This window comes from Dermacentor andersoni, chromosome 1 (genome assembly GCF_023375885.2).
Source record: "Dermacentor andersoni chromosome 1, qqDerAnde1_hic_scaffold, whole genome shotgun sequence".
Lineage (NCBI taxonomy): Eukaryota > Metazoa > Arthropoda > Arachnida > Ixodida > Ixodidae > Dermacentor > Dermacentor andersoni.
This window is the reverse complement of record NC_092814.1, coordinates 388,426,421-388,449,001: the sequence shown is the minus strand read 5'-3', so window position 1 is coordinate 388,449,001 and position 22,581 is coordinate 388,426,421. Positions and strand designations below refer to the sequence as shown.

The window sequence follows — 22,581 nt, the reverse complement described above, 5'->3', positions numbered from 1 at the left end:
CAACAGATGGCGTGGCCAGTCTAGGAGCGCCAGCTTTGCGCTCAGGCGCGAAATTTTGAACGCACAATAGAGAACATACCGGTACGTCAGTGACACTGTGGGGGGGAAGCGCAAAGACGTACCGGTACGTCCGTGACAGCGAAAGGGTTAAACGTACAGACGGCACTGTAAATATACGGCATCGACCATTTTGGGGCTTGTTCGTGGCGCCGTATATTTATGTCACTGACCCTCAAAGGGTTAAGATTGCAAATTTTGGGGAAAAGACAAATTTGAGCTATTTCACGATGGGTAGGAAGTAAGGCAAGATCAATATTTGATTTGTAACACTTGCAGTGCAGTGATAATTCGATGAGATAAAATTTATGCACAGTTCTGCACTGCCTCAACTTCATTCGCTAATGTATCTTGTCCAGGATTCCATATTGTTGATGCATACTGTAGTTGTGGCCGAATGTAAGTGATATGAAGTAACCTTATTAAAGAACTGGAACCATAAAAAAATTTGTTCTAAAGTAACCAAGTGTTGTACTAGCTTTCGGCATGATCGTTCGAACTTGTTGTTTCCAAGAAAGGTTATTTGAAATGTGAACTCTGAGGGACTGGCAAGATGAAGCAGATTCTAGTGGGGCGTCATTCAAGAAGTATTCGGGACTGGTTAATGAGCAGTGTGAAATGCATATAGATTCACATTTAGTCACATTTAATTCCATCTTCGAAGAATGACAAGAAGTCAGAACTTTATTCAAGTTGCACTGATGAGCAGCAAAGTCATCATCATTAATTATGTTCTGATATATAATAATAATAATAATAATAATAATAATAATAATAATTTTTCATCGTCACACTGATGAAGGAAGCTATAGGTTAAAGCTTCTCTTCATAGAGGCAGCTTGACAAAGGCCTGCAGCTACCTTTGTACAAAACAGTCAGTAGCGGCAATTGCAATAACATGCAACATACAGCAAGAAAAGAAAAACTAATAGAGAGGATATCTTAGTTTCATAAACAGGCAAAACACGGAACAAGTCTAAAGGTGGGACCAGAGAAGCAATGCAATTTAAAAACCTAGCATATGCAGTTTTTGTATGCAGTCATCAGCAAATAAGCAAACTTTTTGAGGAAATATTAGTTGGTAACTTAATAATGAAGTTCAGAAATAATAACGGTCCTAGTACCAAACCCTGCAGAACTGCTGAGAAAGGTTCAGTTGACGAGTCAAAATCGTTAGCAGAGACGAACTGAGTATAGTTGGCAAGCAAAGCTTTAATCCACTTAAAGATGTTAGGGTTGAGATTAAGATGGTCAAGTTAAAAAAGTAGTAAGGCTTGACTAGTGTTATTGAACACCTTTGAGAAATTCAGGGAAAATACAGCCTGTTATAATTCCAGAATCTAGTGCCTGATGCAAATCATTAGTGAAAATTAGTAGCCTAGTTTCAGGAAAAGGTCTTATAGAAACCATGTTGGGGGGGGGGGGGGGGGGGTGAAAAACTGATTATTTTCTAGAAAATTTGCTAAGTGTGAAAATATAATATGCTCTAGAAATTTCCCTATAGATTCCCTCCATTTCTTTTTCCCTCCAGATGTGAGGGAAATAGGAAGATAATTAGCAGGATCAAGAGTTAATCTGGATTTAAGCACTGGTGTTATTTTAGCATTTAACCAATCACTCGGAACAACTGCAGATTCTAGTGACTGAAAAAAAAAAAAGAAACAACTTTCAGTGAAAGAGAAGTATTCAAGCATATTTGAAACATTTTACTTTTTATTCTGTCAGTACCACTAGGCGATATGTTTTAGTGTCCCTTAATAATAGCACGAGCTCCCTTTGATGTAACGACTATGTAGTCCATTGGCACAATGGTAAATGATGTGAATGAAAGTGATCTTTTATTACTTGATGGATCAGAGAAAACTTTGATAAATGTTTCAGTTAATATTGTAGCGTACTCCTGATCAGGAAATGAATTTCCGTCACAAGTTAAAAGTGAGATTGCTTGATGTTTGTCGCGCCGTATAGTGTTCCAAAACTGCTTTGGGTTATTTTTGAGCATGTCCAGTAGCATGTGGTTAAAAAATTTCAAGTTAGTCAGCTTTAATTCAGCATGATAAGTGGCATTAGCAGTTTTGTAATTAAGACAACGTTCAGCTGACCCATATGTGCATGCAGTTTAAATGCATGTTATACCATGGGGCATTTTTTGCTCGAGTATACTTGTCTAGTGGGAATATATTTGTGTTAATTCTAACACCTCCTTTTTGAACAGGACACAGTTCTCTTCGACTGTTCGGTTAGAATATTCATGCTAAAATTAATCTAAAAAATGACGGGTTTATTTTAATGGCATCAAGGTTGGCCTTGCCAACTTGATTGGATTGCTCTGGATTTTGGATTCTTTTAAGTGTTTACACACCCTAGAAATTGGCAGCGACAATATAGCAAGAACTACCGTGTGATCGCTAAGGCATGGAATGGGAATAATCGAAGAAATTATATTGGGGGATGTATTTACGATAAGGTCAAGAAGCGATGATATGGGGGCCGTCGCACATTTTGGAAAATTGACAATTTGTGTCAGTCCAAAGTTGTTACAGATGCGAATGAAATGGTCAGATTCAGCAGAAGAGGAGTTAGGAACTGGAAACGAATTTTACCACACAATATTTCGAAAGTTAAAATCGCCAAATAGCAGAACAGGCATGCTAGGGAAAAGGACAGTGATTTCATTGAGGCAGTCATGAAATTCGTCAAAGAATCTATTGCAGTTAGATAGTGATTGATAGTGTACTCCCAATACTATTTTCTTGAAGTTCACATTTATGCTGCACAGCAATATTTCTAACGCTGTTCTAATGACAACAGGGAACACTAAATTTGATCATTGGCTGCTATCAGAACACCGCCAATTTGGTCAGGTCTGTCATGACAAAATATATTGTATTTCTTTACACAGTTGAAGAGTTCACTGTTATCAACAGTACTACATAGCCATGTTTAGTTAATATAATAATATCTGAATTGCAGTCATTCATGAGCGCACATAAGTAATCTCTTTTTGACATCGTGATGTGAATGTTAGTAAATAATACGACTGGGTTAGAGAGCACATGGGGGAGGCCATCACCCCTCGCACTTCTCTAGGTTCTTGCGCACCAGAATCAATGTGGCATGGTGACAGACTGTTTCCGTTAGGTACAACCTACAACATGTTATTAGAGCACAGCTTTTAGGCAGCCGTTCCTGTGCTTCGTGTTGGCGCCGGCCCTCAGCGTCCTTCCTACAACAAAGGATAAAAGCGAACGCAGAGTGTAGAAGGGGATGAAAGATGGCGATAGCGAAGAGAGCGCGAGGAGGAAAGCAGAGGAAGAGGGTGCAGCGGAACCACGAGGCGGAAAGTGTAAAAGGGAGGCACGGTGAGAGCGCGAGAAGAAAAGCGTAGGGCCACGCAAGATGGGCTCTACAGTGACGACCACTATAGGATGGTGCCAGAGTAGTGTGCCATCGTCTGTTCACCAATGGCATGCAGCGAACATGTTGACTGATGCCATATATGGAAACAAAGCGCTGTATCAATGGAGGTCTGCTGTGACGGCTGCTGTGAATTGCGCCCATGCATCACTCGCGTGCTGCCTCTCGCGATCTCCCAATTAGTGTGTTAGTCGCGCCACACTTTGCTCTATTTGCAATGTGCTGCACAAGACAGATTGTCTGCACCAGGCAGTATATCGCGAAATAAAAACACATGTAGAGCTGCGCCCAAATTTCGCATTAGGGGGTATCGTAATCATTGGCAAATTTTTTTGCAACCGTGGACGCTGCTGCTTCAACTTCATAGACAGTGTCATTAGTGACATCGTAGCTGTAGAATTTTTCATTAGCAAGCAAGTCTCTTGTGGTGTAAATTGAAGGCAAAATCAGGACCCTCGTGACCTCTGTTAAGCGTTGTTGGGATCGGTGCATTCCTGTGGAGAAGTCTTCCTGCATTACGATCCGGCTATCTTTCAGCATTTTTTGTTTGGAAATAAATAAATCCCTAGCCTTGTAGGCAACAAACTTGACTACGATAGGCTGAGTCTTGTTTGCTAAAAACCTTTCGATTCTGTGTGCATGAGCAATGCTTTCAGTGGATAAGGACATCTCAAGTAAAGAATTCAGCGACTTTAGAATTTGTTGTTCTGATTGCGGGGCTTTCTTCAGAGGCATTTTCTGGTACAGTATCCCAAAAGAAAAACTAAATTATCTCTTTGAGATTGTGTCTTGGTATATATTAAAGAAAACGAAATTATCTCTTTGAGATCGATCCTTGGCATCATCTAGATGTGCGCAAAATACAACGGTTTCTTTTTGCGATTGTTCAATTACCTCACGAGCAGAACCAAGATCCTGCTGCCATGTGTCTATCTGCGATGTTTTAGTTTCCACACTTTTTGTGGCGATTTTTTAATGTCGGCAATGTCGTATGTCAAAGCCTAGCACTAATTCTTTAACACACTGATATCGTTGGCCATTTGTTGTTGGCTCGATTCGATTTTAATGGAGCATTAGTTCACTTTCTTCATCGTTGATATCAATTCCTTTGGGTTAGAACCAGGATTACGCTCAGCACTAACAATGATTTGGGGGGTAGGGAATGACTCTGGCAAATACTGCCAAATGATATGTGTTTTATCATTTTTTATGCATCTTGTTTAATTCGACCCGCCAGATAATGGGATCACTTTCAGTGGTACTGGTCGAATTGACGGAAGTTGATTGGACTGACAGAGTGCTGATGCATGCATAACCGATATGCACTGTACGTGACACACCACGGAAACTTGCCTCATGATCTCGTTTCTCTACTTCATTAACACATTGGTATCTTTGAGCACAGGGAAACAAGCCCACTCACAGCAACAAATTGGCAGGTTTGAGCCCCTCTCAAAGACGAGAAATATTGTGGGTCAGACCAATTTAAGGGAACATATTGGATACCTTTCCAAGTGTGCAGAATGGGCAACAAATGCACAGCACAGATGGTCTTGCAGCATGAAGGGTGGTACTGGTGGAGTGAAGGCGTAACAACCCTTCACATGATGCATGGTGCAAAGTCTGGCTGTGCAACAGGCACATAGGGAAAAAGTCACTATACACTCTTGTACATTTGGAAAATTTCACCTTTCCAGAAGAACACATTGCCTCCTAGGATCAGGTGTGTCAGTATAGGACCATGCAAATGTATAGTTAATATATATATATGGGGAGCTCATTTTTAAGCTTTATAAAAATTTTTAATATTGCCTGTAGCAGATAGCATAATTCTTGTCCTTGAGCTGTATTATTCGAATAGGTGGACCTCACTAACACGAGAAATTGAAACAAATATTCAACTAATTAATGAAAAGTGAATCATTGGCTTCTTAATTAATTATGTAATGGTACATATTGCAATTTTCAAATTGTAGCCTGTGAGCTTGCAAGACGTATCCACTTGAAATGAATTTACAGGATTACACCATTTTCGTGATATTATTTCCCAAAAATGTGGCACGAAATACATTGATGTTCCAGTTACTTTTGTGCTTCAATGCCTAAAAGAGCAGTTTGTCAGAAGAGTAAGTGGAACAACAGTGCATTTTTACGGAGAGTTTGATGGCGCATATCTCCAAAGTGGTGTCATTCTGGAAATTCATTCCAAATGTATTCACCTTGCTATCTGACAGGCTACAATTCATAAATTGCAATACATGCTGTTAAGTAATTAAGAAGTTAATTAGTGAATTTGTTTTATTTGGATGAATATGTGTTTCAATTTATCATGCAAGTAATGTCCACGTCTCTGTGTAACTCAGCTCAAGGACTAGAATTATGTTATCTGCAGCAGGCAATTTAAAAAAATTCTGTAAAACTTAAAAATTATCACTCTATGAGCATTCCCACAGGAAGCAGGGTTGTGCAAAAGTTTGCCATCATGCAATACTCTTTTATTTGAGAAAGCCACTACAGCGCTTGCAGGAGCCAGGCTAGCGGGTGTCGTAACAGCCTTTGGGGCTTTATCGCTACTGTTATAGCGAGGATAAGATTAAAATTACTGATTGCACACATAAAATTCACTTCCTTAAAAAAAACGTGTTTGATGATATCGGACTGCATGATATATGCTATACTACAAATAAATGTCTCTGTATCAATGGTGTCTTTCCTTGCCAATAGATGGTACGGCTACACTTTGCACTGGTGTTTTCATGTGTTCTACTTTCTTGCGGTTGTACTTTTGTTTATGTTGAACAGAACAAGTAAACACCATAATTAAAGGGCCCCTCACCAGGCCCCATTGCAAATTTTGGCTAGACTATGTTAGTCATAAGGTGTCATCTAGGGAGTGTTACACCACAATAATTTTTTTTCAATGTTGTTTAATACTAGAGGAGATACGAGAAATTGAAATGTTGCATTGGCGTGCTGCCAGGAGGGGCAAGCTTCACTGCTAGTGGAGACACTAGTGTCTGCAAGTCGCATTTCTTCCCTGCCTTAGCCTGTACCGTAGCCAAAGGAACACACCACATTTACATCACGAGTCCTGCCTCTTCTTTCTTCTCTTTCGCTGTTCAGCGAATTTCCAGGGGCGATATTGCGCATTGTGCTTTGGAAGAGTCACTGAAGTTGCGTGCCATACTCAGCGACGTTGTAGGCGGTGTGATCGAGGCATGTGTGCGTGTTGGCTCTCCAAGAAGAAGGGTGTGCAGGCTTTTGTTTGAAATGTCAACCATTTCCATGTTGTGCAGCTGCTTGATACTTTGCAGACACGATCGCCACTGCATGATCTACGCGCTGCACTTGTCGGTTTTCAATGCCATAAGGTAGTGAAGGGTCCTTTAAATGTAAAATAATTTAGAGGAAGCATGCCTGTGATGGTCATCTCTATGCTAAATCACACTGGAAATGAGGCAGAGTACAACAGAGGAACATTTGTATATATGTTCCCGATAGTGACGCAATGAACTGGGGCATTGCACAGCACCGACAAGGATTTTATGTGTATACAATAGTGCGAACTCTAAGGCAAGCTTTTTAAATGTTTGTGGTTTACGTGTTTATGATATGATTATGAGGCACACCGCAGTGGGGGACTCTGGGTTCTTTGGCATGCACCCAGTGCACGGTACACAAGTGTTTTTTTGCTTTTCGCCCTCATTGAAATGCAGCCGCAACCGTTCCTGCGCCCTCTGGCTTAGCAGTACAATGCCAAAGCCACTACGCCACCATGCTGGGTCTAAGGCAAGATTATTTTATGGCATAAGGGAATACAACAAACAATATTACAAGTGTTGGTGCTTTCATCGGTGCTGAAGCCACCAAAGCATGGACAGTGCGATTGTAGAGTTAGCTGCTTTGCTGAACTTTGGAGTTCTGTGTGACTGCACTTGACGAATGGCTGCGCGAGCAGCACATAGCAAACAGACACACAAATCGGGCTCCCTGTGGCAACTTATACAGTAACTCTAGGATCAAGCATTGTCTGGAGGGGGTGCAGCATCACGCCACCTCACCACCGCCATATCATAGCATCATCGCCAGTCAATAGCTGAGTCCAGTGTTACGTAGTGTGCTGATAGGTCACTCGATGCCTTCACTAGCTATGCATTTTCCCATGTGCACTCGTGACTTGTGTTCACAACCTCTGGGTCCAACTCTGCTGACATTGCATGAGCCTTAAAAGCTGAAAGCGATTGTCAGGGACAAAAAAAATTTACCGCCGATTACAATACTCCCTAATGTGAAATTTGAGCACAGCTGTATACGTGTTTTCATTTCGCAATATATTGGCTGGCATGGACAATCTGTCTCGTGCAGCACATTGGAAACGGAGTGAAGTATGGTATGACCGTCTCGCTAATCTGGAGATGGTGAGAGCCAGCCTGTGGGTGACACGTGGGCGCGATTCACAGCAGCCGCTGCTGCTGAACATCAGAGACGATGCGCACTACCCTGGTACCATCTCGTAGCCATCATCACCGCACTACACTTTTCTTCTCGCACTTTAACCGTACGCTCCTCAGGCCTCGTGGTTCCGCTGCACCCTCCTCTTCACTTTCCTCCTCGCATCTTTTATCCCCCGCTGTGCTCCACATTCGCTTTCATCTTTCGCTGTGCTCGTTCGCTTTGTTACGCCGACACCAACACTTGCTACAGGAATGGGCGCCTAAGAGCTGTGCTCTAAAACAGAGAAAAATCATGTTAAATGCTTCTCAGGAGAGACTGTAAATTCTCAGTATAGCATACTAAAAGGTTCACATCCATAGGTACCGCCCATTACTTCAGAATAACAAACAAGCTTTGCCTCAAGTGTAGGGCTCAATGGCAAACGGATAGTTGCTTCCAGTACCTGTAGCTTAGGTATTATTATTGCACCCTGTTTTAAAGTTTGTTGTTGAGCATTCCTAGGCCAAATTTTGGAAACAGCCGGTTTAGCGATTGCTCAATTTCAAACCAGAAGACACTTTTGGGCCCTGCGAAAAAGAAAGGGGAGATGGGCCGACGTGTGAGCAGTGTGTTATCATGGGAGTGTTTGTGTTGACAGTAGCTGTGACCATTTGTGCTGGCACTGAGTGCAGTTGATACTCAGGGCTGTATTTTGTAATGATTGATTTGAGTCCTTCTTTTCTCATCATGCTGAATGCCAATCCTGGCAATGATGAATGCACGGCAGTATCCGAGCCAGTGACAAAGGGTGAAAAGAATGCTGACGCTTTGTTATAGAACACAACCCTTGCTGCAGGGTGGTAAAGCACTTCCCCTGAAGCCATTGTGAGTGATGATGTGTGTTCTTAGGCAATGCTGCGATTCTGATTGCAGAGATGATGAGGCCTGCAAATGGCTTCCCAGTCTCTGATTTCTGCTCGAGGGTTTGATGGATGACCTGTTGTTTGCAGGCAGTGGCCATACAGCGCGAGCCCAGTGATCCGCATGTGGACCTCGCCATTCTGGGCCTGTCCAACCACTTCGTGGGCAACTGTGTGTCGTCATTCAGTGCCTTTGTCAAACGCCACCGTGACGTGAATGGCCTGCCCTCTTCCTTCTGGGCCTTCCAGCCGTTGGCCGGTGATGGAGGCATGAGTGCCAGTGAGCGCATTCACCAGGAATTGTGATCGATGCTAGCACGTTTGGTGGGAGTTGCAGCTCTGCAGAAAGGTTCGTTCGATTGCGAGCTGCTGTTATAAAACAAAGCTGTGGTAGTTATGAGTTACGAGTGTTGCGAAATGGGATTTACTGGTACCAAATTCAGACAGGACAGCAGAAGATACTTATAGGACAAATGCTGAACTAGCATCCTTCACACATGTGAATGAGGCATGAATTGTGCTGTCTTTTCTGGATTTGGTGCAAGTGATTTGTTTCACAGTAGCCATTGTTATACAGGGAATCTCACAAAAAAGAACTGATGCACATTTACCAAGCTGGTGGTCACCACAGTGGCCGAACAAATCTTGTTGTCTGAGCGTGGGCACCATTACGTTTATGCTGGCTTAAAGTTGATGAAACTTGTTGACCAGTCCAGACACACATGTGGTCCATAAAGAGTACACTAATTCACTGCTTTTGTGGCAATGTGCTGTTTTCGCCAGGTTTCTGTGTGTAATTACCTACTTGCTTTCATCAGTGTGTAGCATTATACTGAACTGATTGTAAGGTACAGAGCTACTGTATATATGTTGCTCCAGAAAGCAGAGTTGCGTGCAGGTCTGCAATCTTGCATGCAGATGTTGTGAGGTTGTGAGGGGTTGTGAACCAAGGTTGCGAGGGGAAGCCACACTCCATATTCGTAGGAGCCAAGCTCGTCGCAACACAGTGACAGTGGTCAACACCGCGCAATTTACCCATTTTATCTGGGACACTCAAGAACCACTTTATTATAAACTGAACGCGTCTGAGATATGCCATTTGTTCATCTTCTTCGTAATTAATAGAAATTTACCTTTGCATGTGCCGAAACGCCACCTAGTGAATTAATCCTTTGTTGCACACTGGGGGGGTGTCACCTGTCTAAACACATGGCAATCAGCAATCCTAATAAATTTAGTTTCTTTTGGCTGATGAGTTTTTCGGACTGTTTGATTTCTCGGATTATTTTTCAGACCCTGCGAGGTCTGGAAAATCGGTCGGTGACTGTATTGTGAAGTACTTTGGGAAGATGTCATCGACTTATATGCTGGCATCTCAAGACGTCAACTTATACGCCAACAGCCTTGACAACTCTACTTGTCAACCACCTGAAACAGCATTCAGCCATGATTAAGGAGTACCAATAGATTGCTGTAGGTGTGCCAGAAGAAGATCAGTCGACGATAATTGATATTGTATGCCGTACCGAGTCATTGTCTACGAAGAAGACTCAAGTACTAAATACTAAGGTGGCTGCCATGGTAGCACTTTGCAGCCCTACAGCGTTGTTGAAGACCGCAGGTTTATTGAACTTATGGCAGAAGCTATTCCAAATTATCATGTACCAACAGTCACTATAATTTTGTGTGCGCTTGTTCAGAACTTGTATATCGATATACGAAAGAAAGTGAAGGCAGAACTCAGCAGTGCTTTTAAAGGGGGAAGAACAGCTATGTATAGCCTTTACCAGTGACATGTGGATATCACGCACCAATCAAAGCTATGTGAGCTGCACTTGCCATCTTCTTACTCTGAATTTTTAAATGAAATGGTTCATGCTTAACATTCCTCACATGGTTGTCAGCCACTGTGCTGAGAACATAACAGAAATGCTTGATGAGATGTGCACAGAATGGGAGATACCCATGGACTGTCAAAAGTGCATTATAACAGATAACAGACGTAACACCTGTGCCACTATCAGGAGGCTCCCATGGACTGAGCATTTGTGCTTCGCCCACACCCTGCAGCTTGCTATCAATTATTCAATACCCTGTACACTGTCCATTGATCGTCTGTGCAAGAAAGCTAGGCACATTGTTGGTCATTATAAGCACAAAGAAGGCTAGAGGAATATAAAAAAGAAGTTAGGCAGCATGTTACACTCCTGTAACACGTGAAGGCGAAAGCCTGCTGCACATTTGTTAATGCATTAAGTTATATACGATTGGAGGGATCATACTTCTTGCAAGACATAACGAGACGCAGTGTGAAGTGCACGTGTGGCAAGCCATTGTCTGCAACCTTTGGCCTCCTCTCTATGTTGCCATCTCGTATCATCGCATCGCTGCCTTTGCATTTTGGCTTTTTCGGCTCGTTTTTGACGCTTAGCTGCAGTTTTGCGTGCTCGTATAGCAGGGTCAGACTCACACCAACGACGTTTATCTTAGACGTTATGTTGCAACCACCCGGCAAGGGAAAGCAGCACTCGCGGTCGAATACCTTGCTCCCGCCGCTTCGCACGTCGCACCTCGTTTCTCGCTTGGCGAGCATCCTCGGTTGTAGTGTACTTCTGAGGGAGGTATGCAGTGCTGTATTGATGGTTCGGATGCTTGTTTTGAGCTTGTTCTTTATTGAAACGTATGCTGTTCTGTGTGTTGTATGGATGATTTCAATGAATGTATGAGCCATTGCATTTTTGCTTGCTTATGGGGGTATGAGCCATTGTTGACGATAACTTTTGTAGCACTCGACTAGACGCAGCTATAAGGGGGTATGAGCCATTGCAACAAGGCGCTTAAGGATTTTGCCTTAAAAAACAGGCGAGCATCCCCTTCATCTGGTGCAAGATGTGGAAGCGAGGTGGAAAAGCCAATACCTAATGCTGTCCCACTTCTAGGACTTGTGGGAGGGGCGTGTAGAGGTAGCCTCCGTAGCCACGGTTTATTTATGTCGGCCAGCCATGGGGCTGCGTGATCTCTGGAGCGGCAGCTACCGTGGCCACTCAGAGAGAAGTGGTTCTTGTGGGAAAGGAGGAAAGGCTGGCACTATCTTGTGCAACCCATGCGGGAGCATGGCTCAGTGCCAGCAGGGTGGGGGAGATGGGATTAAAAGAAAGAGAGGGTAGGAGGGAGAAAGCTAGAGGGTCGTCCCAGCAGCATCAGAGCAGCCCGGCCGAGAGGACCCAGCGAGTTTGACCGGAGGAGTAGGCTGGAGGTAGACCGTATCGTAGGTGGCCCAGTAGAAGTGAAATAGGGGCGGATCAGGAAGCCCGAGGTGGTGGGATGGCCGTTAGGCCATCTGTCCTTGTAGAAATTTCCTGTAGTCTTGCCGAGAGCCCCGACGAGTTGAGGCACTCGACGACACTTAGGAAGGCTGGTAGCTGATTACGACAGGGGAAGAGGATATCTTCCTGTCGGGAACATGGGAGCCCCAGGTAGTGGAACTCTTGCAGAAGTCGGCCGCGGTGCTGCAGGTGAGCAGGGCAGGCCAGCAGGAGGTACTCCAGAGTCTCTGGTTCACTACAAAAGGCACAGGCTGGCGAGGTGGCTTTTCCAAGGTGATGCCGGCGGGCTGCCGTCCAGTAGCAGCCAATTTGCAGTCGGAGCAGCTACGAGGCATCCCTTCATAGGAGGCCGTGCTGTGGAAGAGGCCGTGGAGGCTGGCCCAGGGATACCCGTTTGTCCGGGGGGCAGGCGATGATGTGCTGGCGGAGCCTGTGTCTCGAGAAGTCTGCGGCCGTTACAGCAGGGCTGAGGGGGACGCTTGAGTGGTGGGCACTTTTTACAAGAGTGTCCGCCTCTTCATTGCCCGGGATCCCCACGTGTGCCAGTAGCCAATGCAGGGATAGTGAACATCCTGTGTCCTGAAGGGCCGTCAGTCTTGAAGAGAGCAGCGCAACCCCAAGGCTAGCCCTGTCAGGGTTCTGCAGGGAGAGCAGCTCCGCCTTGGAGTCGCAGAAGATGGCTGCCGGGGTCACTGGTAGCTGCTTTGCAAGTAGGTCCACAGCAAGGTGGAGTCCTGCTAGCTCTGCTGCGGTAGAGCTTGCATGTCCCGGGAGATGGCACAGTTTGCTCTTTTGTAGGGCCGGTGCAACGCAGGCTGCTGTGGATGAGTCGTCTCTGGTATCCCGGATCCATCGACGAAGATGTGAAGATAGTCCCCAAGTCTCTCTTGGAGGAGAGAGGCTGCCGTCTGCTGTAGGGCGCATGCTGGGGAACGGTTCTTCGAGACACCTGGCAGCTCCGTCGAGATAGGGATTGGTGGCCGATGTGGTGGCCGATGCTGTACAGCGTTTGCAGGCGTGTCCCCTGTGACTTCCTTATAGAGGGCACACAGCCGTCCCATGTGTGATGCTGGCCGGGAGCGTAGGCGGGTCAGGAGTGCTTGACCATCTGCAGCATAGTGTAGGCGATCAATGTGTCGTAGCCCCTGTTGCAGGAAGAGTAATGACAGGGGCCAGGCACCTGCCTCAGCCAAAGTGGCGGCCACTTGTGAGGTTTGGGGAACGCCAAGACAGAGCCGTACTGCTGACCGGTGCTGCAGCTCCAGTTTCCGCAGGCGAGATGGGGGCAGCGCCACAAGAGGGAGGGCATACAGTAGCCGTGAAGTGGCTGCAGCTTCAAATAGCTGCAGGGCCCACCTGCTGGTACAGCCCTGTCCACGGACAAAGAGCTGTGAGATCGCCTTGTGGACCTGAAGCGTCTGGGCGCACAGGGCCTTGGTAGCCGGCAGCCAGGTCAGCCGATGGTCAATGTGCAGCCCCAGGTAGGTGACTGCCTTGCTCCATGGGATCTGGACGCCCTCCAAGCACAGCCGGGCAGCTGAGCGGTGGGCTGATGCTCTGGGATGCAGTAGCAAGGCCTCGGTCTTCCTGGCCGAGATCGTAAGGCCGATGCTGCACAAGTAGGCAGCCGCAGTGTCCAGGGCTCTCTGTAGGGCTGCACGTGCCTTGCAGATGTGTTGCGGTGGTCCCCGCACCCTAAGGGTGATGTCATCCGCGTAGATTGAGGACTGCATGGGGAAGTGAGGGTCGATAGGCAGGGCAGCAGGCAACCGTGCCATGGCCAGGTTGAAAAGGAAGGGGCTCACCACTGACCCCTGGGGTACAGCTGCAGCGACTGGACGGGGGGTGCTCTTCGATTGACCCACACGAACCCTGAGGGTGCGATTGTGCAGGAACGACGAGAGGGACCCCCGCAGGTTGCCACAGATGCCGAGGAGGTCCAGGCCCTGCTGGACAACTGCGTGAGGGAGGCTGTCGAAGGCACCCTGTACGTCGATCAGCAAGAGCATCACAAGGTCCCCGCCGGCCTTGGCGTCCTCCAGGGTGGACACCATGTCAGCGATGGAGTCTGCAGTGCACCGCCGCCGCCGGAAGCCCGTCTGTTGGTCTGCCAGGAATCCGCGAGCACGGGCCACCCAGTCCAGTCGTGCTAGAGCCATGGCCTCCATCACCTTGCAGGCAGCGGAGATGAGGGAGACCGGTCGATAGGATGACAGTTCCCTAGCCGATTTTCTGGCCTTGAGGATGGGTGCCACAATAGCTGTGCGCCATGCCTCTGGCACCTGCCCTGACTGCCAGATCTCATTGAAGCACTCGAGCAGGCGCTGTTGCTCGCTGTCGGCCAGGTTGCGGAGCATCTGTGGTGTCTGCTCCTGGTGCGCTGCGGTGTTTCCCTCGCCTCAGAGCCGCCTGGAGCTCATGCAGGGCAAGTGGCTCTTGGCAGAGGGCAGCGACCTGGCTGGACGTCCAAGCAGGGTGGATGCTGTGTAGACAGGTGGGCAGCTGGGCAGGGGGGTGTTCGACCAGCAGGATGGCTGCTACTCAGATCGAGCACGCTAGCATGTTCTATTCTTGCACCACATGCATGTGAGCGATCTTCTTTTTCTTGTTCACCAACTCTGGAGGCGATAGTCGTGCCACTACAGGGCCCCCCTCCCAGTGTGAAGCACGATTGAAATATGTGCAAAAGGCATTGAGTTCAGGACATTGAGGGGTACAACCCTGAGGACGGTGTCGTCGAACGGCATGCAACGATGGCAGTGGTGTTGGCAGTGTCGTTAGTAGCGTCGGGTTCCGCAATCCGAGAGCGATGTACCAGGCAGCACCAGCAGTGTAGGTTATGAGCGAGGCACAGCCACAGTGATGCCATAGTGTGAAATCGCGACCTGCCGCAGCTTCTCGTAGATGCTACCCGGGCCTGTAGAAGTTGGAGCTTCGAAAGATCATCTGGCAGCTTGCAACTGTCGTGGAGATAGCGCAAGTGTTGGTCGCTCAGATTGTTGACGTAGAAGTGATTCTCGAGCTGAAAAAACCAGATGGCAAAACTGCTCCTGCAAAACTTCAGTAAGCCATGCATCCACGAAAGGTGCGAGCACAGAACATCGGAAGGCGAGCCTGCTGCTGCATGCAGTGAATTCTCGAATGCTAACAGCATCAGAATTGCAGTGGTCGCTGAAGGCATTGCGAAGGTTGTGCTTGTGGCATCGCCGTGCTTGTGAGAGTGAAATTTGCACTTGGTGGAGCCAGTGGGAGAGCCTCTGAATCGGCGATGAGCCATGTGCCCTCGAACAGAAAGCGGACAGCTTGTGGGAACGTCCAAGGAAGGAGAGCGGTAGGCCGTAGAGTAGCTGAAAGCACTTATGTTTACCCAGTGAATTCCTTAAAAAGAGTCGTTGCACAGCTGCCTTTGAAATCGGGAGGAGGCTCACGGATCTAGTAGGGGTTTAATGGTGGGGCCAGCGTGTGCTGACGATAGGCACGGGTGGATGCAGGCGATGTGGGACAACAAGATGCTGAATTACGTGACGGTTGAAATGGCGAGAGCTGTTGTGATTGGGCACTCGAGGTGGCGTAGTGAGCAAGGACGGCTGCCTGCAAGTCCTCATAGAAGTCGGGGCTGGGGATGGCAGGCGGAGCCTGGAACACAGTGGGAGCCTGGAACTTTGTTGATACGGAAGTGGCTGTCCATCTGGATGAACCAGAGGTCCAGCATGTTGATGTAGAATTCCTGGACATCCTACAACCGCAGGACGTCTGCCGGACTGCGAAATGCCACATCACTCGCGCCTTGGTAGAGTCGGTGCGATGGCATGGCTGGGCTCTGTCGTCCGGGTCACCAATTTGTGGGAGGCAGTGCAAAGAGGTAGCCGCTGTAGCAACGGTTTATTTAGGCAGGCCGCTCAGGTTGAGCGTGCCAGCGTGTTCTATCCTCGCGCCACATGCACGTGAGTCATCTTCTTCACCTACTCTGGAGGCGATAGTCGCACTGCTACAGACTTAAAGGAGGCAGTCACTGTTGAGCTAGCCATATCAGACAGCAGCATTAATGGTCATGGCTCACTAGAATGGAAGGAGGCGTCTGAATACGTCGAAGCACTGAAACTATTCTATGATGCTACTGTTATTGCTAGTGCAGAAAGATATCCGTCACATTCTGTTCAAATACCGATTATTTTTGGAGTGCTTAATTGTCTCAGCAGTTTTAGTGGAATAACTAAATTCCCTAGAGAACAGGCCTGCTCCATCAAAGCAAGATTCTCTTTGTATGCAGAGGATAAGGAAGCATGCTTGGCCATGTTTTTGGACCTACATTTCAAGTCCACAATATTCAAAGCCAACAAACAAACAAATAAATGATCTCGTGCTCCAGGAGCCGGCCTTATGTCTTACTAGGGAAGCGACTAACCCGGAAGCTAGAAAAGTCCCAAAACAGTGCTCACAGCCCTCCTGTGATGTCTGTAATGCTTTTGACAATCTGACAAAAAGCTTAGCAGGAACTAGAGCATTTTCTTCTTCAGAATGGAAAATTGCTTCATATTCCTAGGAGGCATTGCTAAAAAAAGGCAGTAACAATGTGGCTGGTGGGAGATTGTGGGCTCCTTCAGATAGCTCAGTCTGGTCAAGCTTTGCCCCAAATACCTTGCAATACCAGCTACTTTGGTCCCGAGTGAACAAGCATATTCCATGGGGGCAGGCAAGGGGGGGGGGGGGGCGGCGTTGCATCTACCAGAAGGGAACGCCTGCTGCTTGACTACATAAAGTAACTCGCATTTCACCACGACAACTTTTAATGTTTGTTACCACTTGTTTTAAGCTGTGATATCTTGTGTGCATCAATACATTTCTGATCTGACTAGTCTGTCGTCTTGACAGTAACTGTGTTCTCAATAGGGATATTTTTTATACAGTCACACATTTTGTGTTAATAGCTTACTAGTGAATTGTTTTCAACATAAATATGTGGTAAAACAAATGTTCATTAGTGAAAAAGGCAACTGTCTTTGATTATGAGGTATTCGAAGCCAGGTATTTGTACTCAATTCGTATTTGAAAATTTTGATATTCACACACCGCTACTTGAAATCTATATTGAAACAAAGCTGCGCTTGACAACGATGACACAAAAGTGCCTAAATTTTACTAATGCTCATGAGCAGCTGCCGTGCCTGTCAGTTGTCACCATGCAACGCAGTTACATGCAACCATGCAGTGCAGTTAGTCCCAAGAAGCTGCCACCACGTTGGAGTGACCTTCGTACTGCTATTTCCCTTATCGAAGTTAATGCGAATAAACATAAAGGGTTATCGGGTATGTTGCACTGTGCTTTTTCACGTGAACTTCCGGCTTTTCGTTTCATACTGAGCGGAGTCTAGTGTCACTTCACTTCGAATAATCTGGTCTAAAATGCATGCACTGATTTCGGGACCATGATAATCTTTGGGGAATGAAATATTTTCAATGAAGCAATATTGTTATAACGAGGGGTTACTGTGATACAGAAAGACTTTGTTTTGCATGTGTTGGGGGGGGGGGAGGAGAGAGAGGGGGAGGCCATCAAACTAGTCGTAGTTAAGACGCGAGGGAAGGAGATTGCAGTTAAATGCTACAGTGAAGGTGTTAACAACAGCACCCGGTCCGTAACATTGTCTGTGTTGGCCAGTGTTTAGCAGGCACATTGATTTTGTTCTCTTGTGTTGTGCCCGCTGCTGGAAAAAACAGGTCTAGGTTGTTGCTGTGGATCTAACAGTGGAAGACACCCCAAAGCAAGGGCGAAAGCAGCAGCTATGTGTGTAGCTATGCTATCGAATGAGCAGTTCCGTCTTGCTTTGCCTTAATTAAGACGTTGGATAGCACTTTGCAGCAAGTTGATGGATGGCACTTGACATTTTGAATATTCCCTAGTTACTGATTGGAAATTGCTGCATATTTCTAATGCAGTTGACCCAGAGTTGCCCGTAAATGAGAAGAACAATATTATGTTTATTCCGACGTTCAAGGAAAAATTACTTGAAGAGAGGCAAACATTGTCACTTAAAATGACCACTCGTCAAAATAGCAAGGAAGGAAAACTGATTATTGTTTTCATATCCTTATGAGTGCTCTGTTCACAACCTGAGGCCTCTGACATTGCCATTGGTGCAGACACGTTATCACTGTGATTTTTGTTGTCATTTTGATCAATCTGGTCATATAAAGAAGTGCCTGTTTTGTCAAGGTTTCTGACATTGTGCAAGCTTGTCACCATTATTTTTGTGCTCATATAAGACATGCCACAGTTAGCCCAAAGTGCCCTTTATGCCTTTAACTATGTTCCTACCGCGCCCATTGGGCTTCATTAGCTGGCTAACGATACTTTTAAATGCAGTGTTCGAAACCTTCCACACCGCTCCTGGACACACTGCACCAGCTGACTCATAGTAGGAGAACTAAACTTTTGTGTTTTATGGAGTTCATTTTTTTCCGGCTTGGCGGAGATTTTGGAATGATCTCCAAAGACATGTGCACTTGTCAGAGTTCGAAGTGGCGTTTGCACTCCGAAACATTGCAGATCTCACTATTTCGCTGTATCTGTGGCTGGTTTTATCGATGGCTCAAGGCAGCAGCAAGTCAGATGATGCTACCATTTCACCTGATTTTGAACTTTGAACACTGGAATGATTGCCATATTAAACAGCTGCATTTTAGATGTGGCATTTTGTAAATAGCATTGACACTGAAGAGAGCGTGGGCTTAATGTGGTCCTTAACCCTTTCGCTGTCGGACCTTTCTGGCCGTGACGCACCCCCAGTGTCGGCTTGGTTTCGGCGAACGAGCATAACAGGGAATGAACATAGCAATTTATTTTTGATTATGATTGGTATACAAATAACATAGTCAATGCAATATGCACATTTCAGTGTTCTGCAGCTGTTGTTAGAAAACATCATCAACAGCCTGACTATAATTATTTAGTTAGTTCAACATCCGAATCTGACGATGCCAAATTCACCTCTTCCTCACATGACACGCTGTCCGAGTCCGAATCTGAGCTCGGCTCGTATTCTGAATCGGAAGAGCCACCGCTCCAGTGAGCAGACGAAGGTCCCGCGCGATCAGCCATCCGAAAGTAACCGCGCGCAGGGAGGATGCGCTTTCAGTCGCCCACACAACGGAGAGAAATGGGACGTTGTGTGATCAAGAACACAGAGGGAGATGAAAAAAGGCTAAAACAAAGTTCGAAGGGCTTTACGTTTACTGCTGCAAGCCGGAAGCGAAGGTGCAGCGAGAGAGCGAAAGCAGCAATCGAGTCACTCTTTTCGGAGAGGCAACGGCGCGTGCCCCTGAACTTGACGTGCCGTAGCAGACACACCAACAGAAGAAAAATGAAAACCGTCAAACCAGCGGAGATGGCAGAACAACCCTTGAACCACACGCGCGCGATGCATGATCCAGCGAACGCCGAGCCACCGCGCCACGCAGCAAAGAGAGAGGGGCGAGTGGCAGTCGCACCGTACTCTTCAATACATGTACCAACACAGGTCGGGGCGAAAATACGAACTTGTAGAAAGAGTCATCAGATGGCATGGCCAGTCCAGGAGCTCCAGCTTTGCGCTCAGGCGCGAAATTTTGAACGCACGATAGAGAACGTACCGGCACGTCAGTGACACTGTGGGGGGGAAGCGTGAAGACGTACCAGTACGTCCGTGACAGCGAAAGGGTTAAAGAGCGACGAGAAAAACCACGAATCTGACGCTCTTCGCTTCCAAACTGCCTTCCGAACAGTCACTTCCCAGCTGTTCATGTCTGGGTAATGCCTGCATGTCACATGATATGATGTTGCACTGGAAAGCTGATAGCCAGTGCCTTTAAAGAGGGTAGGGGATAATGCTTCTCGTTATCAACTTTTTTGCTCAGAACAGTTTTCAATGGGAGCATCAGCCTTCCTGTGCAACGGCATGCACGGGATGCAGGCTTGCACATTACTGCTTAGAAGCATATTTCACAGCGGGGATGCAAGAAGGGTGGCGCCTTCCACATTCACTCTAAATGAGCTCGGAGCCGCAATATTGTAACATTGTGTAATGGTGGAAGAAGAGGATTTGGATTCTGGTTTGAAAGAACAGAGAATATTTTAAATTAATGCTCTTCAGCGTGTGTTGGCTCAGCCATTAAAGAGCTATTTAAATATGCCTGTGCTTCTTCCTGCAACATTTTTGGTGGAAGTGTGGGTAGTCACCTGTGTAAGACGGAGCTCCGCAGTAGACGTAACCTGGCCGCTATGTCATCTAGAGGAGAACCTGTCAGTGCCACCGACAGTCATCCTGTCCCAGCCCCACGACCCTGGGGTGTTTTGTGGGATCGACAAGATTGACGTTGAGGACTGGTTGCAGAATTACGAATGGGTCACCTGGGATGCTTATGCTGGCAAACATAATATTGTATCTAAAGAAAAGTGCACGGGCCGGGTTTGAGACTCGTGAAGAAGGGATAATGAGTTGGGACCAGTGCAAGAAGAAGCTTCCAGATTTGTTAGGCAAGCTCATCAGCTGCCAACATGCTGCTGAGAAGGACCTTGTGACCCGTGCAAAGATGTACACTGACTCATACGTGGCATGTACCAGGTAGATGATAAGATGGCAAAGGCAGACAAAGTCAGCGACGTCCTAAAATGGCTTTGTGGATGACGCATTTAACCTTCTGGTTTCCAAGAACTTAATGATGGTCAGTGAGATCATAGCCGAATGTCACGGCTTTGAAGACGCAAAGAGCCGCCGCATCATGGTACAGCAGTTTACGTGTCTACTGAATACCGTTGCTTCATTGACGTGCGAAGACCTTCATGTTCCGTGTGAGCCCTCCTCCTCCAAGAATGTCGTACGTATATTCCGGTGAGAAATGGAAGCAACATCTCCTGTCGCTCCAGCAACACTGTGTTTTGACAACTTCCAACAACTCATGTCTCGAAACAAGCGTACTTGCTTGTTTCTTGTTATATTTGCTTTTTTCTTACATTGGATCATCATGTAAGCCGAACGCGCTTAGGAGCAAGAGCTCCTGTCAGGCCAAATGGCCTTTAGCTCTTGTTTCCTCTCTCTGTAATGAAGAAAGCAAATAAACTTCAAACTTCAAACTTCATCCAATGGGTCATTTGCCAAGGGTTAGTCATTGTGGGTCTGCCGTCCATCTGCTCCACCAACCATTCTGACTTTGCTTCGTGCGCTGCCTGTGTCCCCACTCACCAAAGCCAGTACTGTGCCTACCGAGCTGAGGCAACCCGGCTGAATGTCGAACACACGAGGATAAACCCACCTGCTTCTATTGTGGACATGTGGGCCACATCTCTCGCCACTGTCAAAGTTTGGGGCCTGTGCACTCTCGACCAACCTTTTCTACCTACCGTCACTCCCCACTGAATCTTTGCCCACATGCACCCTATACAGATTTCGAAGATGCACCTGACAATGCTTGAGCCACTGAAATTAGCCGTTCACTGTCGCCATATAGTCGCCGCTCATGTTCGCCCCAGCTGCGTCGCTCCCCGTCCCGAGCTTACCGTCGCCACTCTACGACGGGAAACTAACTGGGGCACCTCCTGGAGGTGACGCTGCTTTAGCATCCCTGCCTGAAATTCCTGTTGACCCTGCCTACTGATCGTAACCTTCTGGACTTGAATGGGTTCCCAGTTTAAGCACTAATTGACATCTTGAAGTCGCAAAAGCGCACAGACGAGAACGAAGAGAGTAGACAGGACGAGGCGCTTTGACACTGGTGCACAAATTTCTATCGTGTGTGGAGCTTCGAACCCACCTGCAGAAAGTGCTTACTCCAGCTCCGACTCGTGTGCTACAGGTTGTGGATGGTAGAACTGTGGCTGTGCTTGTGATGTGTGCTGCCCGTGTCATTGTGTCTGGCCATTTTGTTTAGTGTACTCGAACGCGGCCCTCACGATGTGATCCTTGGAGTTGACTTTTTGGCTGCCCATTCGGCTTAGATAGACTGTCCTGCTCATGTTTTACAGCTTGACCTACCTCTTTTCATTGACCCTCCTGTTCAAGCCCCAACTCAGCTTTGCTACAGATTTTATTAATCTCCCACCTCAAGCAGCAACATGCGTCACTGTTTTAGCTTTTCCACCTGTACATGACAGAGACTATGTGCTTAGTCCTGCAGCTTCAGTCCTGCTTTCCCACAATGTCTCCTTCCCACACATTGTCGTTTCCATAGCGGCCATTGAGACATGTCTTCAACCAGTGCTCATTCTGTGCCTTCTGCATCTGCTTTGCCCAACGAATATGCAAGGATGATTTTGTGCTGGACCTCCCACCCCAGCAAACTGCAGAGCAAGCCGAACGCAATTTTTTTTCTTCTGAGCACATTACGTGCATTGAAACAGTTTGTTCCATATCAGTAATAAATAATGTAGTTAATATCGGCAAGCTTGCGGCAAT

The 22,581-nt window shown here is 46.8% G+C and overlaps 1 protein-coding gene across 2 annotated transcripts in view; it reads left to right on the top strand.

The window, feature by feature from the left end:
* O-fut1 (O-fucosyltransferase 1) overlaps nucleotides 1-22,581 on the top strand; it is a 167,604-nt gene that overhangs the window by 131,067 nt on the left and 13,956 nt on the right. For both annotated transcript variants that reach the window (XM_050168402.3, XM_050168400.3), the window contains exon 8: nucleotides 8,919-9,177. In XM_050168402.3, the coding sequence (XP_050024359.1) occupies nucleotides 8,919-9,134 (216 nt within the window). In that variant the 3' untranslated portion in view covers nucleotides 9,135-9,177. The remainder of the gene's footprint in view (nucleotides 1-8,918; nucleotides 9,178-22,581) is intronic.